Consider the following 26349-nt stretch of genomic DNA (forward strand, 5'->3'; position numbering starts at 1 on the left):
GTGGATTGCCACCTATATGGTAGCTAGGGGTAACCTTGTTTTTCCCGAAGGGTATGACTATGCATTTCTTGGCATTTAACTTTAGGCCATGGCTCTGGCACCAGTTATCTGTTTCTGTGAGGCCCTTCTGAAGGATATCTGTGTCAGATGTGTTTTGCAGTCATCTGCAAACTTTGTCAGCCATAACCCTCCTGTGTTTGCTTGTACTTCAGAAAAGTAGATGCCGAACAAGAGTGGACCCAGGACTGAGCCCTGTGGGACACCACTTGTGACAGGCTTTGAGTCTGACATGGCTCCAGCAACTCTGACCCTGTGGGTTCTGTCACTTAGCCAGTTTGCAACCCATCTTGTGATGTATGGGTTTACATTCAAGCTGATGAGTTTTTTGATGATACCTGAGTGGGGTATTGTGTCGAAGGCCTTTGCCAGGTCAAGGTAGGCTGTATGAACTGCCTTTCCCTCATCAATGGCCTTGGTGACTGTCTCAAAAGTCAACCAAGTTTAAAAGGCATGATCTGCCTTTGACAAAGCCAAACTGGGTTGGATCCAAAGTCTGCAAGTTCCCTATGTCTTTATTTATGAGTTCCATTATGATCCTCTCCATGGCTTTGCAGATAAGGCTTGTCAAGCTAATGGGACGGTAATTTCCAGGGTCGGTGGAGGCACCGCCCTTGTGAAGTGGGACCACAGTCGCCGTGTGCCACTCCTTGGGTGCGTATCCTGAGGTGAGGCTAAGATTAAACAGCTGTCCTAACTGGGTTTAATTCCTCATTGAGTTCATGGAGCACACAGCCGGGACACCATCCGTCCCATGGATGCTGTGTTTTTGCTTTGGAGAGAGCAGTTCTCACCTGGGCGTTGGAGATGTTTGGGGGCTACAATCCTCTGGTATAGATATCTCTCCTTTGGGGGAGGGGAGTTTGCACTGAACCTGTCAGCCAGTATGTTGGCAATGTGTGTAGGTTCAGTAATCTTCACATCATTTTGAACTAATTCTGAGCATATCTGGGAGTTTCCTCCTAGGTTTCTAACATAGCTAAAGAAGGCCTTATGATTGTCTTTTGAATCATTGGCGATTTTTCTCTCAAAATTTGCCTTGGATGATTTTATGAGAGCTCTTAGTTTTTTACTTATAATGATCAAAGGTGTCTTACCTTTCAAGGATTTTGCTCTATCTTGTAGTAGCTTCCTCCTTTTGTTGTAGAGCTTGTTTATGGCTGGGGTCCACCAGACTGGACGCTTGCCTTTGGTACAGAGAGTCTTAGTTTTGTTTGGGATTGCCTGATCCATACAGTCCTGTAGGTGCTGGTAGAAGGCATTTGTAAGTGATTCAGCGGTTTGAGTAATGTTTACCACTGGCTCAGGGGCCTTAAAGGAGACCACACTAGTTTTTAGAAGTGTGAAGTCGGCTTTTGAGAAGTTTTTCACTGTGGTCTTTTTGTTTCAGGTGGGGCGGGATGAGGACCTCCAGCGAGATTAGTTTATGATCTGATCTCACCAGTGAGGGGTATACTTCCGGTGTTGAACATTGTGATCCCATGTTCGTGATGATGAGATCAAGTATGTTTTCTCCTCTTGTGGGGATGGTGACTAGTTGTTCCATGGCATTTGAGTTTATGAACTCCAGGAACCTTTGGGCTAGAGTGTTTGGGCTTGAGTAGTGTTCCCAGTCTATATTAGGGTAGTTGAAGTCACCTAGTATGATGGTGTTTGGAGATACATTTATCCCCTCCATTGTTTTCAGGAAGGCCATGTGAGGTTCCTGAGTTTGAGAGGGTGGCCTGTAACATGCTACAAATTGCAGAGCAGTCTTGCCTATGGTTAACTGCACCTGGATGGTCTCCGATGCATCGTGCGTTGCCACCAACCTTGAGGTGTGGGTGTCCTTTATGAATATGGACACCCCCCCTCCTTTCTTGGTGTTGTCCGGATTTTGGGGCCGGAATGCATGATATGAGGTGAAACCTGCTAGTGCTGGGGTGCTCTCAGGAGCCTTGAACCAGGTTTCTGTCACAGCACAGACATCGATGTTCTCCATACTGAGAAGGGCCTCGAGTGCGTGCATCTTGAGATTGAGACTTCTGGCATTGAGCAGCATTACCCTTAGTTTTTTTATTTTTGTGTTCTAGGGTGGTAGGTTTAGAATTTGAGCCTTGCCTAAAAAAGGCACTATGGGGTGGCAAGAGCCTTTGCCAATATCCGGAAGCCTAGGGGTGACAGGTGCAAGCCGTCCCTTGCGAAGCAGCGTGGCTTGTCCAGCATGTCATCCCAGGCAGACAGACATTGGATCCCCTTTGAATGACACCAGAATTTAAGCCAATTATTAAAGCTGATCATCTTATCACTGTATTGTGGCATCATTCTACGTGAAGGTAGGATACTGCTCAAGGTCAGGGTCATACCTGCCTGGGCTACATAATCAGAGAGCTCCTCAATGTCTCTTTTCATGCAGTCCAAGGAGGTACGTCTCAGGTCGTTGACACCAGCGTGGACAATGACTGAGTCGTACTTGTACCTGCTGTTGAGAGACCTGAGTGCTTGTGTTATGTGGCGGATTCTAGCGCCCGACAGGCAGCTTACTGTGACCTTCTCCTTACTCAGTCTGGTGAGTGGGACGTCAGCGTGTCTGACTATGGAGTCACCTATGACAAGTATGTTTGGTGTTGTATTTGGCCTTAAGGGCAGTGACTGCTTTGTACACTGATTTTGTTGTTTATGTGTTGTTTGTGTGGTGTATTGAGTTTGCAGTTGCTTGGGTGTCTGCTTTGGAGGCCTCTGCTGTTTAGGTAAATTTTACTCAGAGCCTCCGAGTATGTCTTAGTGTGTTTATGTGTTTGATTCAGTGGTGTGGTTGAGTTATGTGAGACTGGTATTGTGGTGTGTGTAGTTGCCTTCTCCTCCTGCCTGGTCTTGCCAGTCCTGAGTTGAGAGAGCTCAGCCTCCAGTCTGGCTAAATAGCTGCATCTCTCACAAGTGTTAGTGTTACATGGGAGGAGGAGATGGTTGTCCGTGTACATGAGGCAATTGTAACATTGTCTCAGAATTCCCAGATTCACCAAATGGGCAGGAGAGGACGCCAGCATCTGACCCTTCGACATGCTAGAAAGAATTATGAGTTGGTATGAGACAGAAAAGTAGTGGGCTTAGCAGGGAAGTGGGCACTCCTGGGGGGTTTTGCTAGTGAGAGATTTGTATAATATAGGAGTGCTTGACCTGCAAAGAGAATGCTTATAAGACAAGGGATATGCTTATAAGACAAGTGCTGAGCTTTTTGAGAAGAAAAAGCTATTTGGAACAAGTGCTGCACTTTTTAGTGTAGGTGTAAACTGTTTAGGTTCCTAACAGAGCAGTTCTAAGGGAAAAATTGAAGAACAGACTTTCTTCAGCCAGAAAGAGTTTAACCTTGTTTCAGCACTCACGTCTGTTTCTTTGAGCTCAGCACTTGTTCAGAACTCATTGTTAGCACTGAATAAGCTACAAGTTACTACAGCACACAACTTTCCTGACTTGTCTAGAGGAAAGCAGTTTTTGGTACTTAATAAATAAGCACCTATATCTAGGCATGTCTAAGGGTCAGCTCCCGGTGTTTTCTCCTGTCTACCTGATGAATCTGGGCATCTTGGGGCAATGCAGCAATTGCCTCATGTACACAGATAACCCTCTCCTCCTACTACCCAACACTACAACCTGCGAGAGATGCACTTATATAGCCAAACTGTAAGCAACGCTCTCTAGACCAAAGACTGGAATAGACAGTCAAGAGGAGAAGGTAAACACTTGCACCACACCACACTCATCACATAGTTCCTCAAAATCTACACCACGAAAAAACACACACATAGAAATGCAAAACACACACCTACATTCGCAAAGGCTCTCAATAAAAACCTACCCAAGCAACAGGGACGTAACAAAGCAGAAACGCAAGCAAACTTCACCCCCCCAACACAACCCAAACTACACATAGCCCACAATCTCACTGTGCCACTCAACCACAGCCCATAAGGCATAACAACGTACTCAACACTCTAGTCATAGTTGACTCTATAGTCAGGCACAATGATGTTCCACTCACCACTCTAAACAAGGAGAAAGTCACTGTCAGCTGCCTGTAGGGTGCCAGGATCTGCCACATAACGCACGCAGATCGCTCCACAACAAGTACAAATAGGACTCTGTCATTGTCCATGTTGGTGTGAATGACCTGAGACTTACCTCCCTGGACTACATGAAAAGAGACATGGAGGAGCTCTCCGATCTTGTAGCCCAGGCAGGTATGACCCTAGCCCTCAGTAGCATCCTGCCATCACCCAGAATGATACCACAGTACAAGGACAAAATGACTGACTTCAACAATTGGCTAAGCTTCTGGTGTCATTCTAAGGGGATCCTGTAGTTGTCTGCCTGGGATGACATGATCGACAGAACACGATGCTTTGCCAGAGATGGCCTGCACCTGTCGCCCTTGGGATTCCAGATACTGGCTAAGGCTCTTGCCAACCCTATAATGCCTTTTTTAGGCAAGGTTCAAATGCCAAATTCACCACCGTAACAGGTGCAAGCAAGCAAAATCTGAGGATAATGCTACTCAATGCTAGAAGTCTAAACCTCAAAATGTGCTCACTTGAGGCACGCCTTAAAATGGAGAACATAGACATCCATGCAGTGACAGAGACCTGGTTCAAAGCTCCAGAGAGCACCCCTGCATTACCAGGCTATAATTCATACCACACCTTTCAGCCACCTAACCCAGACCGAAGCACTAAAGGTGGATGCGTGTCCATATTCATTAAGGAAATCCACACCTCCAGGCTAGTTGCACAGCATAATGCATCCGAGATTATCCAAGTGCAACTAACTCTGGGCAAGACTGCAATCCAAATTGTAGCTTGCTACAGACCCCCCACCATGCCCCAGGATTCCCACTCCTCATTCCTTGATACACTGGAATATATTAGGGTACAACCCAACACCCTAATAATGGGCGATTTCAACTACCCAACTATTAACTGGGAAAACTACTCATGTACCAACTCTTTTGCTCAACGTTTTCTGGAATTCATAAATTCCAATGCCTTGGATCAACTTATTCACACCCCCACCAGGGGCAGCAATATCCTAGACCTGGTCATTACCAACATGGGTGACCGGTGTTCCACACTAGAGGTCAATTCCTCATTGGTCAGATCCGACCACTAGCTAGGCACCCTAGACATCCACATGCCGCCCCCATTAGGGAAACCACCGTAAAAACTTCTCCAAAGCCAACTTCACACTTCTTAAGACAGAAGTGGCAAACTTCATTACACCCATGCAGACGGACAATAGAGGTACGACTGCTGAATCCTACACAAATGCACTTTATAAGCACTTACATGAGTGCATGGATCATGCTATCCCTAACAGAACCAAGATGTTATCCTCCAAAAAAAAGAAGCCAATCTGGTGGTCCTCTGCCATAAACAAACTCTACAACAGAAGAAAGAAACTTGCAAAAAAGAGTAAAATCCCATGACTGGAGGAGCTCCCTGGTCAGCCTCAGTAAGAAGCGGAGATCCCTCATAAAATCATCCAAAACTAATTACGAAAACAAAATTGCCATTGACTCTAAAGACAACCACAAAGCATTATATAGCTATGTCAATAACCTCAATGGCAACACTCAGATCTGCTCCGAGTTACAGCACAATGGCAATAAATATACAGAACCAACTGATATTGATAACATCCTGGCAGATAGGCTCAGTGCTAACTTTACCCCCCACCCCCACCCCCTAAAGGGCCCATCTCTATACCAGAAGAATGCAAAGTTCCTGTAATCACGGCTGCACAAGTAAAAAACACACTCTCCAAAGCCAAGAACACAGCATCCATGGGACCTGAAAATATCCCAGGCTGCGTTCTACACGAACTACAGAATAAACTGGCACCCCACCTAAGTACCATGTTCAATCATAGCCTCACCTCAAGCTTTGTGCCCACTGAATGGCGCACTGTGACGGTTATCCCACTCCACAAAGGGGGAGCCACGACGGACCCCGGGAACTACCGCCCCATTAACCTGACGAGCCTGGTCTGCAAGGCCATGGAACGTATCATCATGGAACTCATAAACAAAGACCCTGGTAATCTCCAAACTATGGACTCCACCCAGCTCGGGTTTGTAAAAGGCAGATCATGTTTCCTAAACCTGATAGACTTCTTTGAAGCAGTCACCAAAGTCATAAATGAGGGTAAGGTGGTTCACACAGCCTATCTAGACCTCGCCAAGGCTTTCAATACCTTCCCCCCACGCTGGAATTATAGATAAACTCACTAAACTAGGTATAAATCCCTATGTCACAAGATGGGTTGCCAACTGGCTCATGGACAGAACCCACACTGTGAAAGTAGCAGCCTCCAAATCCGACTTCAGACCAGTGACAAGTGGAGTACCACAGGGTTCAGTCCTGGGTCCTCTCCTGTTTGGTATATACTTCTCTGAAGTACAGGCTAACGCAGGTCATCTTTGGCTAACAAAGTTTGAGAGCCATAATCGAAACTCCTAACGATGTGGACATCCTACAGAAAGGCCTCACTGAGACAGATGCCTGGTGCCAAAGCCAGCCATGGCCTGAAGCTCAATGCCAAAAAGTGCATTGTCATCCCCTTTGGTAAAAACTCTGTACCCATGAACTACTACATAGGTGGTAGTCTACTTAACACCGAAAGTGTGATAAAAGACCTTGGGACACAGGTGGACAGTAGTCTCTCCTTTGATAATCACATTGCCACAGTGGTCAGGAAATCCTTCTACGTGGCACACCTCATCACAAAAGGTTTCTCACACAGAAAAAAAAAAAAAAAAAAAAAAAAAAAGAGGTCATTGTTCCCATTATAGAGTACAGCTCCCCTTTTGGTATGTACCTCACAAGACATCTGCAACAACTGGAGAGGCCACAGAAATACCTCACAAAGAGAATTACTGGCCTCAAACAGATACTCTACGCAGACCATCTAAAAAAACTCCAACTTGACTCCATCGCATATCGCCTACTCAGAGGCGATCTCTGCCTAACATACAAAGCTATGTCAAACCCAGAGCTGTTGGACATGCTCCACTTAAACAAAATCCCAATCCCTCCGAACTATACGCTGTAGGGACCTAAACCTTGTCACCACAGTAAACAGAACATGCTGGAGAGATAGATTCCTGTCCCAGAGACTTCCCATACCCTGGAACAGACTACCTATGTCAAACAGAGCTCCTCATTAGCACTCTTCAAGAAAAATCTTGATGATTGGATGGGAAATAAGAAATTCACCCCAGGGATCACTTCTGTGGCTTTGCTCGACAGGGGCACAGGAAAATAATTTTCTTGGGTGGTGAAAGCCAGGGTACCTTTTTGGCTAGGCTTATATAGGCCCTAGGGCAAATAGTCTAGTACCTACCTATGAAATCCAAGAAGGAACTTCAGTGGGGAAGTCCATATGATCCTTCAAATGGTGCTGAAAACTTCACAAATAAGTTGAAACCTCCTCATGTGCAATCTGACATAAAAAAGCATCATTATGCAAACTGGCATGTGAGTCAGGACACTGAGGAAGGCAGCAGAGTAAAAAATGTTTCCTAAATCCAACAAGGCTCTTAGAAACTCTCTTTTTTCAGAATCAAGAGCTAACTTCCTTGCACTGACTGTCCAATTCAGGGCATCGGGAACAGAATGACATACTGCAGGTTACTTGTCAGCTGATCCTGTGACAGTGCAAGAATGAGTCAGCTATCCAGTTTATTAAGCAACAATGCCAGGTGTACATTACAGGGAAATAACAGAACACCCAGGTATTGCAAGACCTAATGTTACAGGGCCTCTACACCCCTGTAAGGTCTGCTCCTTCTTCATAATGGCAACCTAAGTGTGCATTACTGATCTTAAGGCTTATATAGTTGCTTACTCAATGGCTTATCAGGAGATGAAAGGAAGACTGCACTAGTCATAATCTCAGCTTTACTTTTTATAGCAGAAAACAGAATCAACAACTCAAAGATGCGTTTCAGTTAAGTGTCAGCAGAGTTAAAAGACATTTCACTGCAAGAAAAACAGATGCAGTAATACATCAAAACATTCTGAAATGTCAGCAAAACAAGCTGCCTCCATTAGTACCTAAACAAGTTGCCTACATCATAATACTGAGGCGAGAATCAGATGTTGCACTTGTAACCTGGCACCTTTGTCCCAGGACGACACCAATGAGTTGTGAATGCACATCTAAATCTCAAAGGCCTCAAACAGATTACCGCAAACTTCAAAAGTACATCAAACATTTAGTACCATTTGCTGCTTCCAAACTGCTGCAGAAACAGTAATTTGTGCCTAATGCACCTTACTTTAATGCCAGAAAAAAAATTAAATCATCAGTAGAGAACAAACAGCACAGGTTTTACTTCACAATAAACATATAATGGTCTGAAGAAAGCAAACACTTTGTTCAAATGTGTAAAATAAGAAAGTCAGTTTAAAAATAACCTAGCATATCTAAACGACTGCACTCTAAAAGACAACAGGAGCATTAAGTAACCAATGTCTTGTTAAACGTAACAGTGCACAACGTAACATGACGAATGAACAGCTACTACTGAGACAACATTGTTACACTAACTATAAGAACTAACAAGAATGGAAAATGCTACCTCTACAAGACTGATTTCAATAAAAGTTACAAAATCCATTAAAAAGTATTACATCAAATAACTGCAAATCTGGAAAGAGCTCATTTTTAAGGAGGGTGGTGAGTGACAAACGAAATAGTTAATAAGATGTGGATTAAACAATGAATAGTGCCAGCAGAATGAGGAAAGGACTGGATAATAAGCAGACGCCTAGTGGGAAAAGCCATGTTAGGCTGTATAACTGCTGCAGAAGCGCTACACTAGAACTCATGACTGACATCACAATAAAGGTAAGCTACTGACGTTGAATCAAGGTTCATAGGTTTGTACTAAGCTAACTGCCCTTGTGGGCCATTTTAAGCCTAGCCAGTTACCCCATGTGAGAATTGAACCCTGTACCTTGTGTCTGTAAGGTAAACACCATAACCATTATGCCAATGTAGCATCATAAAGCTGCATACTGCTTCTACTCTTCACAAAAGAGGAATAAAAGTGTCTCTTACATAGACCAGAGTGTGTTTCACACCAATGTAAAAACTCTGTTAATCACATAAACGGGGAGGAAACTGGGAGAACAGCAAGCCGAGGGAAACACACAAGGGTAACCATAAGGTATGAAAGGTGGGGACTTTTTGTTAGGAATGAGCACAGCCCCTTTTTCACATATATATGTATAGAAAGAAGAGCAGATAGGGAAGAAAGTGAAAGAAGTCTGTGGTTGGGATACAGGCAGAAGGGACAGGTGGCAGAAGCAAGCAAAGAAACAATTCAGAGACTAAGAAAGACAAGGTCAGCAGACAGAGGATGACAGGAGAACAGTGAATGGACACAAACATACAGAGGCTGCACAAGTGGTGATGGTGAGGGTTGGACAACAAACAATGAATGGGAATGACACACAAGGGAGCACAACTGAATGGGGATAGGTTAAGGTCTTGGCACAGACAGATGCCAGGCTAAGCAAAGAAAGCAATAAACCCAGGCAACACACACACACACACACACACACACACACACACACACACACACACACACAAACACCTGGGTGGCAGATTTTTGTGCATGGAGGCCCACTCCTTGAGGCCTGTCAGTCATGCAACTCTATGAGCCAAACCAGCAGTCATGCCATTCTACTGCATGCATCCAGATGCTGCTGCCAACTGGCTGTAATCAGCAACCACCCACCAACACTAGCACACCAGGGTAGGTCCATCTAGGCCACACAAAAAATAGCCTTTACTCCCCTCTCCCTCTCCTGTGAAATAGCTAAAGAGAGCACAGATGACCCTCTACTATCATTTCCATCAAAGAGACCATCATTCCCCTGCTGAAAAGCAGTCCTGGTGGTAAACTGTTAATGCAGCATCAGACACTTCAGCCAGTGTAGAGAGGTGAGTTGGGACGCACCTCCTCCTCTGCTACCAACAGATCTGTGGAAGGACAACACAACGAGAAAAGGTTTTTACATACACATGGAAGGTACGCAGTTGCAGTTCTGCATTGGATTGCCACAGACTGCACATACATGCAATTACTAGCAGAGTCACTACTACCTCCTGTATTATTTATTTATTTATTTCAGTTTGATTACTGGGGAAGTCCACTGGGCCAAGAAGTGCCCATTTTCAGTGGAGGCCCGGGGAGAAAAGCTCCACAAGCAATACAATGAAAACGTGGTTGCATAAAGTTAATGGTATAGTACAAGAGTAAGATTCAAGCAGTCAGGAAATACATTTACATAAAATGTGCAAAAAGAGCAAGCATAATGAAGCAATACAGTGCAGAGTAAAATAACAAAAATACATAGATGTGCCAAAAAATTTTTTTCCCCAGAGTGAACAGGTAAGTACATATGTGAATCTTCTAAAATTACAGACCTTTGTCTACTATTGTACCTTATTAAAGTTGATTAGAAAGCAGCATATAGAGATAATGCATTTAATGGATGGGAAATATTCAAGAAAACCTGTCTACAAGTTGTAAGTGACTGGAAAAACAATTAACATGTTTAGCGTGTGTGTGTGTGTGTGTGTGTGTGTGTGTGTGTGTGTTTCCTTGGCTTAACAGATCATTAACTAGACTAAAGGCTAAAAAAAGAAGATTTAATATTTACAGGAAATCTAATTAATCTTCAGCTAACAGAACTTATAATAAAGTTTATAAGATGTTAATGAACTCTTTTAGGATAGCTAAAGACTGCTATCTGGCTAGTCAAGGCCCCCAAAAAAGTTTTAATCCCACCTCATTCATCACTTAAGCCCATCATTGACTATTAATGCACCCTTCAGCAAGTACCTCACCAAGCACCTGAATCAGCTTGACAGACCTCAACATTTCCACACCAAAAAGACCCAAGGTGTCATTACCCTTGGTTACTCTAAGACTAAAAGCTATGTCTCTCTAGTCAAGTGTCATACAGACCCCTGAGGAGTGATCTCTTCTCAGCTTTCTGTGCTATGAATGACCTGGCATTCTTTGAACTCCTTCACCTAAACAGAAAACAGAACAAGTGATAAAGCAAACACCCATTCTAGAAACCTAAACCTACATCAACAAGACCACATGGCATAACACAAATACTAAGAAAGATAAATGTGATTAAAGCAATGCACAGTATTAGAACAAACCAGGAGCTATCATGCACTATCGCAAATAACAAACTAACAATTTCAGCACAAGCAGAAAAACTTAGAAGATACGCAGATAAATATAAAGGAAAAGTACAAAATAAGGAATTTATTGAAGACCCAAAAAGGTTTTATATAGAACTGGGAACCAAGGTAAAAGGAACTGAAAGACTGCCAAAAAAGAGGAAGTAGATACATTCTAGAGAAGTATCTATGAAGATCCTGTGGAACATACCAAAGATTCTAAATGGATAGAATGGCCAGAGAGATTGAGGCAAAGTTAAGAAAAACCTCTAACTGGAAATCCCCAGGCCCAGATGCAGTACCTAACTTTTGGTTAAAAGTACTAACATCTTTGCATGAGGATTTACCAATGAGTAAGAACTATTTATATGTGCATCCTGAACAGACACCAACCTGGCTAACAACGGGCAAAACAATGCTCCTTAAGAGTGAACCTGCAAACTACCCTAAAAATTATAGACCAATAACTTGCCTTGCGACGACATATAAACTATACATGGGAATTGATGCTAACAGAGTTTATAGTCATTTGGAAAAAATGCAATTATGGCAGTAGAACAAAACAGCAATAAAAGAAAGTCATATGGAACAAAGGATCATTTGTTGCTGAAGTCATACTGGAGAACTGTAAAAAGAAAAATTTAAGTATGGCATGGATTGACTAAAAAAGCATTTGATAGTATCCCACATTCATGGATAAAAGAGTGCTTAAAAATGTATAAGATGCACCCTACACTGACTAAATTACAGTGACCATGAAGCAGTGGCAGACCACTTTGCAAATAAGCCATGATAAAGGATAGATTATCCCAGGGATAAAAATTCAAAGGGGATATTCCAGGGTGACTGTCACCATTGCTGTTCTGCCTTGCCACTTACCCATTAAGCCGTTTACTTAACAACTTAGGCCATGGCTACAATTTGGCCCCTAAAAACACAACAAAGTGTAAAGACTTCTCATCTCTTTGTTGATTTAAAACTGCATAGCTCATCAGATAAAGAACTGAAAGCACAGCTACAGGTTGTCAAAACTTTTTCAGATGACATAAAAATGTCATTTGGTCTTGATAAGTGTGCAAAAGCAACCTTTAAAGCAGGAAAACTGCAGCACCACGAAAACATCAGTCTGGGACAAGAACGTGATATAAAAGAACTTGAGCAAGAGGGAGAGTATAAATATATGGGAACTGATGAAGGATCAACAATAAAATATGAATAAATGCAAATAAATCATTGTAAGGTATACTTTAGAATACTTAAATTAACTCTGAAAACAGCAATGATATTTAGGAACAAAGCCCAAGCCATAAAACAATTTGCTCTTCCTGTCCTAACTTACAGTTTTGGAGTGAATGACTGGCCCCAAAACATGTTGGATAGATTAGATAGAAAAACAAAAAGGATGCTTCATGCTCATCAAATGATTTATAAAAATCAGTGTGCACCAAGATTATATATTCCCTCTTCGGAAGGCGGGATGGGCCTCCTTGAAAGTGATTACATGTGTAGAGCTGCAATCGCAGGACTCCGCACATATCTGCTGACCTCACAATACCCAAATGTAGCAAAAGTTTTAAAACATGAGGAGAATAAAACTAAGATGCCTTCTCTGCTTAATTTAGCAGAAGCATATCCGTGTCAAGCAGGAATGGAAATCAAACCAGAAGTATGTAAAAATCAGGCAGCAACTGAATTTGCCAAAAAACAAAAGAAAGAATATAAGGCGAAGGATTAGATGAGAAGGCAAAAAATGTGGAAAAAGCATAAATATATTTGCAAGTATAAAAAACTTCTGGAAGAGCCTCATGTTGATCAAAAAGCATAAATATATTTGCAAGTATAGAAAACTTCTGGAAGAGCCTCATGTTGATCAGGAATGAATGCAGGAATGGTTAAGGAGAGGTGAATTCAAACCAAGAGATGAAAGGTTAATATTGGCAGCCCAAGATAGTGGGCTACATTCACACTGGTTTACAAAGTCCATAGAACATGTGGGAGAAAGACAAATGTAGGTTTTGTAAAACCTAAATTGGAAACTGTTGCACACCTCGTTGCTGGCTGGACATACTAATGGCAGAAGGACTGTATACTGAAAGGCATAATAATGTGGCAAAATTGTTGCACTGGGGATTGAGTAAAAATTATGGTACTGAAGTGTCTGAAAAATACTGGAAACATGAACCACAAAGCATCAGAAAAAATGATCAAGTTTATATCACATGAGATCACCCATTACCAACAGTTCAAAAGATAGATGTTAGAAAACCGGATATAGTGGTCCAAGAAAAGAAAACAAAAGTAGCATTGATCATTGAAATTGCTACACCCAGTGACTACAGTGTCTTGTGTACAGAGAGACACAAAGTCATATCAGTATCCGCAGGCAGAAATGAGAGCAATGTGGAAGATACAGTTCCAATAGTAGTCAAAGCAACGGGTCTTATAAAAAAAAAATAAAAATCTACAATCGTATTTAGATATGTTCCAATCCGTGTAACACCGTACAAATTGTAGGAGTCATTACTGGGGACATTGCGAGTGCTGCAAAGAGCACTTTTGGCTGACATCAAAGATTGAAACAATAGTAATTTCATGCACTTTAATTGTACTTCGATTTTGGAATGGGGTTCATTCCCATCACATTATTAGAAACCCAAAAGATTTGGAGAAATTAAAAAAAAAAAAGAGCAAAACCATAACAGATACCTAATCCAATGTATACCTAGTTTCTGGAATAGGTTGCCCTTATCTATCCACCAAGGTACTTCCTTAGCAATCAGTCTGGATGACTGGAAGGGTTATCACAAGTTTTCACCAGGAATATGGGGAGAAAGTCTACTTAATAGGGGGCACTTCTAGTTTCCCACAGTACTGGGTGATGGGGCTTAGCTTCTTGATAGCGAATGTATTTGTTGAGTCCAAAACCAAGTATGTTACATGTTCACATCTTTGTTTTTTTTTTTTTTGGGGGGGGGGGCAAATTTCAAAAGGCTGAACTAAAATATAGATAAAAATGACACTGATAATCTGTGTACTGCACAAAATATGGTGTTTGCATCTTTAAGAATAAAGAAAGATAGTAGCGCAGGTCCTGATTCTATACTTGGATGCTTCATAGCCAAGATGCACAATATATTTGTGTAATATATTATCATCAAAGTGCTTTAAGTCACTGAAACTTGCCAGTGTAGCACCGATCCACAAAGTTGGAGCATTTGATTTAAATAACCAATTGCAAAGCAATTAGGCTCAAGTCTTTAAAAGATCCCGTTTGGCTGTTTTGGAGGAAGACGCTACTTTCTGCTTGTCTATAACTCACATCAGCATGGGTTTACTAAAAAGAAGTCAACATTAACAAATTTAGTTTCTATGAGCCAGTGAGAAAGGCCACAGATGTATGTATAATAGCTGGTGTTCTGTCAAAAGCTTTTAATTAGATCAAATATACTAGTCCCCATTGCGTTATTATATAAATCACAAATAAGCTGGCCATAAATCCATTTATAGCTGGATGGATAGCCTGTTGGCTGAAAGACATGTATCAGAGGGTGATGGGCTACGGTTTTTATTCCAAGTTGGGCTGATGCTACAATGGAAGTTTCACAGGGCTTAGTCCTGGGTCCTGTGCTGCTTTTCAACTCAGTATTTTCATTAATTCAATTGTTTCAAATCTACTGGATGACGGTATATGCAGATGATATTAAAGACTGGTGAAAATCTCAAATATGAAAGCAATCATTTCAAACCTTTCAAGTTGGTTGAATGATAACGGTTTAAAAATAAATCTTGAGAAAAATAGTGCAATTTTTTTTTTTTGGTTTTTGGTCAATTACTGACTTAAAGAAAGTTACAAAGTATAAAGATCCTGGAATTAGAATTATAAACCACTTCAAGTTCATGACAAATGCACAGACAGTCAAAAGTAAGGCATTAATTACTGGAGGGCTTATCCTTAAAAGTGTATCTACACACTTACACTCCACTCTCGAAGAAATATTCATCTCTTATGTTAAGACCAGTTTTGGGAGTACAACTCCTGCACATATAAAAGAAGTGACCTTACTGTACTGACGTGTTTAATGGAAATTTAGAAAAAAAAAAATGATTGTAAAGACTTATTACATGACAGCAGTCTTAAGAATCTTGGCTTGTACTCTGTTGGCTACAGATGGGTTAAAGAAAAATTGTGTTTAGCTTTTAAGAGCTTATATAATAAAGACCTAAGGGTAGTACTTAACTTAAAACTCCTCCAGCCTTTTAAACTACCTCTAGAGGTGGGCAAGTCACTTGCAAACGTTAAATGTGTAGAACCACCTTAACAGCAAAGTTTATCACTCAGTCACTGGTTAAACTGTGGAATGAACTTTCTCTGAGAATTACAGAAAACAGCTCGATGGACCATTTTAAAAGATAATTAAAAAGTGGATGGGACCACTTCTATACTCAATAAATCTACAGTCTATATTTTGAAAGGGCTTACAGACCTACACACAGTTTGATGTTTAAATGGTTCAGTATACTATGTTCAATTCCTGCTCCTCCACTTTGGTAGACTTACATTTTATAGTTACAGGAGGAAGGAATTAGAGATTAGGAAGAAGATGGAAAACAAATGCACTCTTAAACAAACTTGAAAAGGTCAAACCTAGGATTACCAGCAAAAATAAACCACCTTGGTGGTGAACCCTTAGCATAAACAGGCAATTTAACAAAAGGAAACAATTAAGAACAGACAAATCAGTGCAAAAAAAAAAAAGACACTCACCAGTCTAAACAAACTATTCTGCCAAAACAAACTACAAGGCAAACATAGCCTTCCAGGTGAAAAATAACCATAACTTTTTTTTTTTTTAAATTATGTATTATGTTCGTAATCTCAGGGGAAACGCTCAGCAATGTGCAGAGTTAATCATGAATGGCAACATTCACATCCTACCTGCTGGCCAAGTTCAGTTCAAACTTCTCCCCCATCACCTCCTACTACACCCAAATAAATACACGCAACCATCCCCCTACCAGTTATTATGAGGGAACAAGTCCTTACTGCGCTCACTAAAGCCAAAAAAACAGCATCCATGGGTCCCCCAACAATATTCCAGCATGCTTCTTAAATAGCTTAAAACAGAATCTATTAAGGCCACCAGAAACCCTCTTTAACTGTAGCCTCTGAACAGAATTTGCTCCGGAGGAATGGAGGACTGCACCAGTCGTCCCTCTGCACAAAGGGGGGGCATCAACTAACCCAGGGAACTACAGTCCCATAAGCTTGACCAGTCTCATCTGCAAGGCCCTGTAGAGAATTATTATGGACCTGATCAAGAACAACATAGACACACTTTTGTCAAAGTGAGGTCTTGCCTGATCAGTCTGGTGGACTTCTTTGAGAAAGCCACCAGGGCCAAGGATGACGGTAAAACAGTACACACTGCTCATCTAGACCTGGCCAAAACTTTTGACACAATCCTCATTCGGGGATCATAGACTTAGTGAGTTAGGCATAAACCCCTACATCGCCAGATGGATAGCCAACTGGCTCACTGACAGGACACATGTTGTTCAGATAGATGAAGCCACTTTCGATGAGAAACCTGTTACCAGTGGTGTCTCACAGGGCTCAATGTTGGCACCCCTCCTGTTTGGCATATACTTCTCTGAAGTGAAGGCCAATGTTGGGGGCCTCTGGCTTATATTGTTCGCTAACGACTGTAAGCTGGGAGCAATCACTGAATCCCCAAATGATGTTGAAATCCTGCAAACAGGCCTAAACATGACAAATGACTGGTGCCAAAACCATGGTCTGAGGATAATGCTAAAAAATGCACAATCACACCCTTCAGTAAATCAGATATCCCTGCAAATTACAATATCAATATCACACCCCTAAACATAACCCAACAGTAAAGGATCTAGGAACACAGACAGATAGTAACTTAAACTTTGACCATCAAGTAGCTACAGTAGTGAGGAAATCCCACTGTGTGGCACAACTTATAAGTAAAAGGCACGGCATCAAGATCAAAGGAAGTCATAGTGTCACTGTACTTGACCCTCATCAGTCCCATAATGGAGTACAATGCTCCCTTCTGCATGTACATAACCAGGTACTTACACCACCAACTGGAGTGTCCCCAGAGGTTTCCTCACTAAAAAAATAGTGTAAGACACATGTCTTATGCAGACCATCTAAAGACCCTATTCCTTTACTCCATTTCATTACTGATTGAGAGGGGACTTATGCCTGACCTACAAGGCATTCTCTGATCCAGCCCTGATGAAAATGGTACATATTTGCAAGAAAAATTATACGAGGGTAACACATTCCATGGACCTGAACCTTATTTGTGACTCTAATAGAACTTGCTGGAGAGACAGATTCATATCCCAAAGCCTACTTCATCTATGGAATAAACTTCCCATCTTAATAAAACAAAGCATGTCCCTCACACTCTTCAAAAAGAATTTGGATAAATGGATCGGGAACCATAAATTCACTCCTGGAGTACTGCACATGTCCCTTATGGACAGAGGCAGTCTGTAAAGTGACTCAGGGCACCAATACCTAATGACCCATTACCCTGATACTTCCCCAATCCATATCTGGGGAATTTAGATATAATATTGTCATATCCTGTGTATTACTGGCTAAACTTGTAAAGGCTCTTGTGCTATTAGCCTAGTAATCACCTATGAAAAACAGGTAGTGTAAGAGAGCAGAGAGTACTGGAAACATTTAGAAACTGCTTACAACACATCTCTGGCTGTCTCTGCCTAATCTCTGCCTTCTCCTGTTAAAGTATGTCAGGATGGCAGCACCTCTGGATACTGTAGCAATGCCAGCACAATGCATCAGAATGTGTGATTCCACTGTCATAACGCACCATTCTGGCAAGCTCCTACCAGGCATCTAATGTCTGCAATGGCCCATCATATTGCTTTATCAGATGTTCCTGGAAGTCTCTCTCAATAGCACACCAAGCTGAAGCTCTGAGCTCCACATCTCAAGTAGCCATGAACACTCAGTTTGATCAGATCTAGTAGAAAATGGTAGCCATGTTTGTAGAGATGCACATTTTAGATAACATGTTGCACAGCACAACACTGCACTGTGGAGCAAAATCCCTTCAATGAACAGTGTCATGGTGCTACAAGTGTACACATGTCATGCGCATAAGCATACTGGTCACATGCCTCATACACACCCTGAAATTGTCAACATGTCTGGATAGCACAATGAGCTATGGTGACTATTAAGAAAAAAAAAAGTGTCTCTGAGCAAAATTATCAGCATAATGTCTCTACTACATGGTCCTTGTTAGCATGCAAAAAATGCAAGCATTATCCTGCACAATCTAACTCAATTCAATACAATACAACTGTGTAATACAGAATATTTAATACAAATTCTGTAGACTTGCAGTTTTTTTTTTTTTTAAGAGTTAAGGATAGGAGATACAGCAATTAGGAAGTTCTGCCTGGTAAAGTACATCTGCAAGTACCAAAGACCTCGTGGTGTATGGCAGTTACACTAAGGTAGATGTTGCGTCACACACGACAATGGGAATAATGGACAATGGAATAGTGCTGCATTGATGGACTACATCTTTTTTTTTTTTTTTGGGAGGGGGGCACCATGTAAAATAGAAACATTGTGAAGGACATGGAGTAGGGGAATTGGTGTGTCAGGACCATACGTTGAGGCATTGCTACATTCTATAAGTTGGGAGGAGCCTGTGCATGTGTGACAGCCATTGGCCAGTGGTACTGTACTGGGGGTAAACTGTGAATAGTATAAATAATGCAACATAAACAGGTGCACAAAGGAGGAGGAGGGTGGCCAGAAGTACGGTGATCCAAAAGCATACTCACATCCACCCACACCCACTCTCTCTCTCTGATATACTTACCAACAGGTATACATGTTCCAGCATGTTTATCCAAAAGGGGCGATGTCTGGAAAATATTACTATCCAGGAGAAGACGTGCTACTGCTTGCCTTCTGAGCGTATGGCATGCACTTTATTGGAAAAGCTGTAATTGACAACTGCTATCCAGGAGAAGAAGTGCTACTGTTTGCCTTCTGAGCACATTGCATAACCTTCCTTGGAAAAGCTATAATCGACAACTGCTATCCAGGAGAAGAAGTGCTACTGTTTGCCATCTGAGCACATGACATGCACTTCCTTGGTAAAGCTGTAATCGACAAACCTGACTTTGCACGGGACAGATTTAGGACGTCCATAACAAATTTTATAACAGGTGCAGTGGAGAGTTACTGTTATGAAATTCTATACAAAAAGACATTTGTCAACCCCTTGCTAATAAAGTACAAATTCAACAATCTCCCTATACTCTTAGAAGCAATGGGGCAATCAAATTATAAAGACCTCCCATTCCCTAACTACTTCAGAAAAGTCACTCTGCAAGATTGCCCCTGCATCAAGGAGCAAGCTTGTCATTGAAACTTGCTCTCTAGACAAAATTTACAATTTAAATAACAAAACAGAGGAATACCTCTCAAGAATACTAATATGTCAGTTTTAGAGATACTGGACAGCAGGACTCTTGTTAGAAAATACTGCTTAACTGTATTTCTCCACTACAAAGTAACAGCTGTTTGGTTTGAACATTTTCCATTGCCTAATTCTGGAAATGACATTTTGTAGTCTGGTTACCTGTCACTGGAAATTGTATTACATCATCTGTTTTAATACTGTTTCAGGTTATGTTGTTTCTGCTATTTCTTACTGGTTGTTGCCATGTCTCAGGCTATGGCTGAAAGTGGGTCCTGTACCAGCTCCCATAGCCAGTTATCAAGCTAATCAAAACAAACTAAAATAAATGTAGTGCTGCAAGAGATGGGGCCACCCACACAGAAGCACCTTATTGAGGCTGAGGACTTTTTGATGCCACTTGTACTACACAAAATATGGTGTTTGCATCTTTGTTAAGAATAAAGAAAGATAGTAGCGCAAGTTCCGATTCTATAACTGGATTAAGCACTTATGTGCCAGCTGGTGAGACACAGACACCAGGTTAGTAATATCCTTTGCAGGACAGCAAAACACATTCCAATTTATTTGAAGGGAAAGAAACAAGGTCACCTGCACATCTAGTCTGCAGCTGAAGTATCTACATAAGGTACATATGGCTATACTTGTATTTTAATGTGTAATGCTATACATGCTTAGGAAGGCAGGAAAGCATATGCGTAGGGTGAATTGCGTGTTCTTACTTTCATTGGTTCCACTGGTGGAGGGTCAGCACAACAGAAAAATATAGGTTTAACGTCAGGAGGGCACTTGTGGCTAACAACAATGGCAACATCCAAGTGTCATGGTTCAATGACACAGTGGTGCTGTCTGCAATATTACAGGGGTGGGGATTACTAACATCCACCAGAACAGAGGCCATTTGTCAGGTACAGGCTAAGTTCACAACCTCATTAGCACATGATGGACAGCTTATACATGACTTACCCTTTCAGTTTCCACCCAAATCAAGACAGTGTCAAGTGTCAAGACTGTCAGTGGCTCAACAAGCAGCACACTTGTCTTTGGTGCTGGAAGATCAAAAGGTTGTAAGTTTTATTCCCACTCCTGTTGACTGAATTAATTAATTTTCAAATTGCTAATACTATAATACAGCACTAGGGGGTTGCTACACTCCTGAATGTGCCACCCTTTGGATGACATGTAAAACTGAGGTTCCTTCTGCAGGAGTTGGTTGTAACTCGGGGTGATGTTAAAGATCCCACAGCACTTATTGAAAAGAGCAGGGGAAGATTCCCAAAACCTGGGCCAAATTTCCACTAGTAGTATAAATACCACTTCACACCTCCCATAAAAATAGCCTAGTTAGACTAACCCAGGCAGCAAAGTTCCGCCATCATCATGTGCATACAATGCAACTCTGAAATGTCACTTAATTTGGACAATTGTTCACATTAGCCTCTGAAATGAAACAGCAGCATCTAGGAGGCTTATCATGTTAACATATAAAGTAATCAATATATTTCATCCAGATCATCAATTTGATCATCTGTTTTATGAAAGGTTGTGAGTTGTATGAAAGGGTGGACAGTCAGGAGGGAGAAAAGGACCTGCACCAATCAGCTAGACAGAGGGACTGAGCTGGGAAAGATGTGTAGCTGGTTAGGGTGATAAAGAATAATAAGGGAAATGTACTCACAAATGAGGAGTGTGTGTTGAGCAGATGGAAAGAGTACTTTGAGAGGCTGATGAATGAAGAAAGAGAGAAGGTTGGATGATGTGGGGATAGTGAATCAGGAAGTACAACGGATTAGCAAGGAGGAAGTAAAGACAGCTATGAAGAGGATGAAGACTGTTGTGGCTGTTGGTCCAGATGACAAACTTATGGAAGTGTTTAGGAGAGATGGCAGTGGAGTTTTTAACCAGTTTGTTTAACAAAATCATAGACAACGAGACAATGCCTAAGGAGTGGAGAAGTGTATCACTACAAATTTTTAAGAATAAGTGTGATGTGCAGAGCTGTATTAACTACAGAGAAATAAAACTGATTAGCCACAGCATGAAGTTACGGGAAAGAGTAGTGGAAGCTATGTTAAAAAGGGAGGTGATGATTAGTGAGCAGCAGTACGGCTTCATGCCAGGAAACAGCACTACAGATGCAATGTTTGCTTTCAGGGTGTTGATGAAAAAGTATAGGGAAGGTCAGAAGGAGTTGCATTGTGTCTTTGTGAACTTAGAAAAAGCATATGACAGGGTGCCTAGAGAGGAGTTGTGGTATTGTATGTGGAAGTCAGAAGTGGTAGAGAAGTATGTAAGAGTGGTACAGGATATGTATGAGGGCATTGTGACAGTGGTGAGGTCTCTGTGATAGGAGTGAGAGATGCGTTCAAGGTGGAGGTGGGATTACATCGAGGCTCAGCTCTGAGCCTTTTCTAATTTGCAATAGTGACGGACAAGTTGACAGACAAGATCAGACAGGCATCCCCGTGGACTATGATGTTTGCAGATGACATTGTGATTTGTAGTGAGAGTAGGGAACAGGTTGAGGAGACCCTGGAGAGGTGGAGATATGCTCTAGAGAGGAGAGGAATGAAGGTCAGCAGGAATAAGACAGAATATGTGTGTGTGAATGAGAGGGAAGACAGAGGAATGGTGAGGATGAAGGGAGTAGAGTTGGTGAAGGTGGATAAGTTTAAATACTTGGAATGAACAATCCAGAGTAATGGTGAATATGGAAGAGCGGTGAAGAAGAGAGTTCAGACAGGGTGGCGTGGGTGGTGAAGAGTGTCAGGAGTGATTTGTGACAGACGGGTACCAGTGAGAGTAAATAGGAGGGTCTACAAGATGGTAGTGAGACCAGTTATGTTATATGGGTTGGCGACGGTGGCACTGATGAAAAGGCAGAAGTCAGAGCTGGCAGAGTTAAAGATGTTAAGATTTGCATTGGGTGTGATGAGGATGGACAGGATTAGAAATTAATATTTTAGAGGGTCAGCTCAGGTTGCACGGTTTGGAGACAAAGCCAGAGAGGCGAGACTGCATTAGTTTGGACATGTGCTGAGGAGGGATGCTGGGAATATTGGGAGAAGGATGCTAAGGATGGAGCTGCCAGTTAAGAAGAAAAGAGTAAGGCATATAAGATTTATGGATGTGGTGAGAGAGAGAACATGCAGGTGGTTGGTGTGACACAGCAAGATGCATAAGACAGGAAGAAATGGAAACAGATGATCTGCTGTGGTGACCCCTAATGGGAGCAGCCAAAAGGAAAAGATCAATTTGGTCATTACACAAATCTTATTATCTTTATTTCTCTTTTGCCATCTTTTTTTGTCATCCCAGAAGCCACGCAATATCCAAAGGGATTACTGATTTACAGTTCTTAAAAAATAAATAAAATTTTGTTTTCATGAGATGAAATCCAGCAATTATACCCATGATTTTTTAAGTGTAATTTCCAGTAATTAACATGATTCTATTATATATCTATATACACGCAAAATGAAAAGAGATGGCAAACTGACATTGTTACAGCTAGTAAACATAGGAAAAAGTACAAGTTAAGGTGAATGACTGCTCCAGCCCAAGATGGCAAAATCAATGTAAATCACTTTTTTCCAAAACCCAAACATTCCAAAATCAGGATATTTTGGTATTTTGTCAGAAAGATATAGAAAACTGTTTCCCTTGTTTATCTCTCTGTTCTCCACCATTAAAATGAATGGCTCTATAAACTTCTCTTTAATTCGAGAGGTACTCTTGTCTTCTGTCCTTTCTGGACTACTGTTAACTGTGCCACTCGTGTTACTGCACTCATTTTCATACCCATATTTATTTTAGACTGAACTTTAATCGTTCACGGATACTGACAAACCTTTGTTTAGCTTTAACTGGTTTAGTAACTTAGAAAGCTGAATAAGATATTGTCATATGCTATGTCCATTTCTCTATAAACTTCATAGATAACTCCCTTGATGTTTGGTGAGTCAGCAAAGCATACAAAAATATTCCAAGCAATTCACAACTTACACCTACTAAAAGAGCTTTACGCAACAGGTCCTGCTCTAGACAGCAGTACTTCAACTTTTTAGGGTAGTGACGGTGAAGTAAACACTGGATCTTATCCCTAAGCAACTGCTGTAGAACCTTTGGGTTGTCTCCCCCTGCTAACCCTTTTTTGTATTAAATCCATAAAATCTATGTACTGAACATTAGCAGCATAAGCAAAAAACTTGATATAAAAAAAAAAATGGGTTACTCAAGAATGGTATAGTATACCTGTTGTAACTAAATCCTGGCTCAGACCAGGTGTCGCCCAAGTTTTCAATAACACTTGTGTTACTTTCAGGAAAAATAAAATCCAGGTGACAGACATGGTAGTGATGTTTTGAGCTTAGACTTCCACCACTACCCTGAAGAGCTGCCATAATGACCATTTTGCACCCAAAATGGCAGGCTGTCCAGCCTCATCCTGGCAGGTTCACTTAACTGCTTGTGGTTGTCGCTCATCTACTTTTGACCCAACTCATCTCCAGAATCCATATTTATTGCTATGTATGCACTAAAAGGAAGGAATGTAATATCACCTGGTGACTTCAAGTTATGATGGATGGAACAGTTGCTCCCTACGTTCACACAACTAGTACTACTTTCTGCTGGGCCTAACCTGCACACAAATAATTACTTCTGTTGAGTATATTCTAACCAATCTTCTACAGAGATATAATGCTACACTAATGCAGTCAAAATGTGCAAGTGATCACTAACTTATACTTCAGGGATAACAAAGTAAAGTTACCCAGAGGTAAGTGTCAACCCTTGTCACCTTACAAAAAGCTTTTGCCACTCCTTGCTCTTGATAAAGAGCACTAAAATAACATTTTTTTTTCACAGATGTCCAGGTGGTTCTATTTTAAAAAAAAAAAACCTCTATGAAGGCCACAGACCTAGATGTGAACTGTGCAAAATCAGAGTGCTTACAACATCCATCTAATTATTATACGTTTATGGCAGAGAAATGAATGATGGAACCAGCTACATGTTGCTGTATTAATTCAAAAATTCCTACAAATCTGCATCGTTAATAATACTCAGTTTTTAATTTCACGGTGGATGAGAAAAACACTAGACAACATATGCTACAGAAGACAACACCCCTCAGCTCCATGGTCTGATACGATCTCTGTATCCTGGTGTTGTCATATCTGTGTGAGTGTATCCTCGTTTCTTCTGCTTAGGTCAACTGTTGTTTCTACACTGGTACATCAGATTTTCTCTCTCTACCAAATGAATCGGTAGCACAGTGAATCTTGAATTAGTGGCACAGTGACACTTGATGCAGTTAACAAAATGCAGCAAGGAAACAGGAGTATACAGTTTTGCTAAAAAATAAAGTTAAAAAAAAGCCTTATTCCCAATTAAGTAAACCAGATCCCCCTATTTAATGGTGGCAAACATTAAACAAAATTATACCAGTTAGTTCAGTTCCACTACTACTAAACTACGTTATAATTTTGAGCAGTGTAAGACCCCCCAGCGCTCCTTTTCCAGCTATAACCCTCAGCTCTACAGGCTTGACCAATATATTAAAGAATTCACAGCCACTGTCTCAATCCCAGCCGGTTACTGACACCACGAACTACAAAACTACACCTGTAGCCTTTTTAAACACCTGCAGATTTCCTTCGGTGCCATACACAAACTATTCCTCATTACTGTTTACCTTCATGAACTCATCTTTATCAAAGCACAATGTTTCGGGTCCTTTGGGCAAGATTATTTTCGCTTTCTCCATGATGACAAATGTGTTGTACTTCCAAAAGGAGTTTTGAGAAAAAACTACCCTTTATCCAAAATCAACAATTTTACTTTCTGATGCCATTTAGTACTACAATAAACTGAACACTTCCGCCAACATGGCATAACCACCAACGCACTACACGCTACATAAGCACGGAGCGATAACTTCTTGCAGTCATGATCTTAAAGAAGTTCGCAGCGCCCCAAGCGGCCAGACTGCAATGACAGTCCCTGCCACCAACCAGGAGCATCAACAGAAGGTTGAAAACTTGTGAATAGTTACTAAGCACGACTTCCAAGCCTGCGTCGCAGAAGTGCAAAGCCCAGAGACAAGTAGTGCAAAAATTAAAAATATTGCAGCAAGCAATTATAACCTATATTTAAAAACAAAATTCGTTTTGCATATATAATCAGAGCTGTTTAAATGTTGTCTCGAGAAAGGTACTGAGTGAATATCCATGTCTGTAGACATTAGAAGCTAAATATTTTCGCATTTTTTGTTCTCAAACTACCCAGTGCATGCATACCTCTCAACCTCTTACTGCAAGAAATCTGGACAAAACCTAACAAAACGAGGGGAGTCGGGGACAAAAGATCAAAAATAGGGACATATTTTAAATATTGCTCTAAATTATAAACTTAGTTGCTAGAATAACAGGGTTTGTTTTAACATACATTTAGGTTCATAGGTAAGTACTAGGCTATCTGCCCGAGGGCATCTATAAGCCTAGCCAGAATGTGTTGGCTTTCATCGCCCCCTTAG

At 41.3% G+C, this 26349-nt stretch overlaps 1 protein-coding gene across 1 annotated transcript in view; it reads right to left on the reverse strand.

Annotated features, from left to right (window-relative positions):
- The window catches only part of COG2 (component of oligomeric golgi complex 2), a 1275772-nt gene extending 1250033 nt beyond the window's left edge, over positions 1–25739 (reverse strand). The window contains exon 1 of the mRNA XM_044076075.1: positions 25510–25739. Within this exon, the coding sequence (XP_043932010.1) occupies positions 25510–25581 (72 nt within the window). The 5' untranslated portion in view covers positions 25582–25739. The remainder of the gene's footprint in view (positions 1–25509) is intronic.
- Between the last annotated feature and the right edge of the window lie 610 nt (positions 25740–26349).

The sequence above is a fragment of the Protopterus annectens genome, chromosome 1.part1 (assembly GCF_019279795.1).
Source record: "Protopterus annectens isolate FY-2018-M chromosome 1.part1, PAN1.0, whole genome shotgun sequence".
NCBI classification, from domain to species: domain Eukaryota; kingdom Metazoa; phylum Chordata; order Ceratodontiformes; family Protopteridae; genus Protopterus; species Protopterus annectens.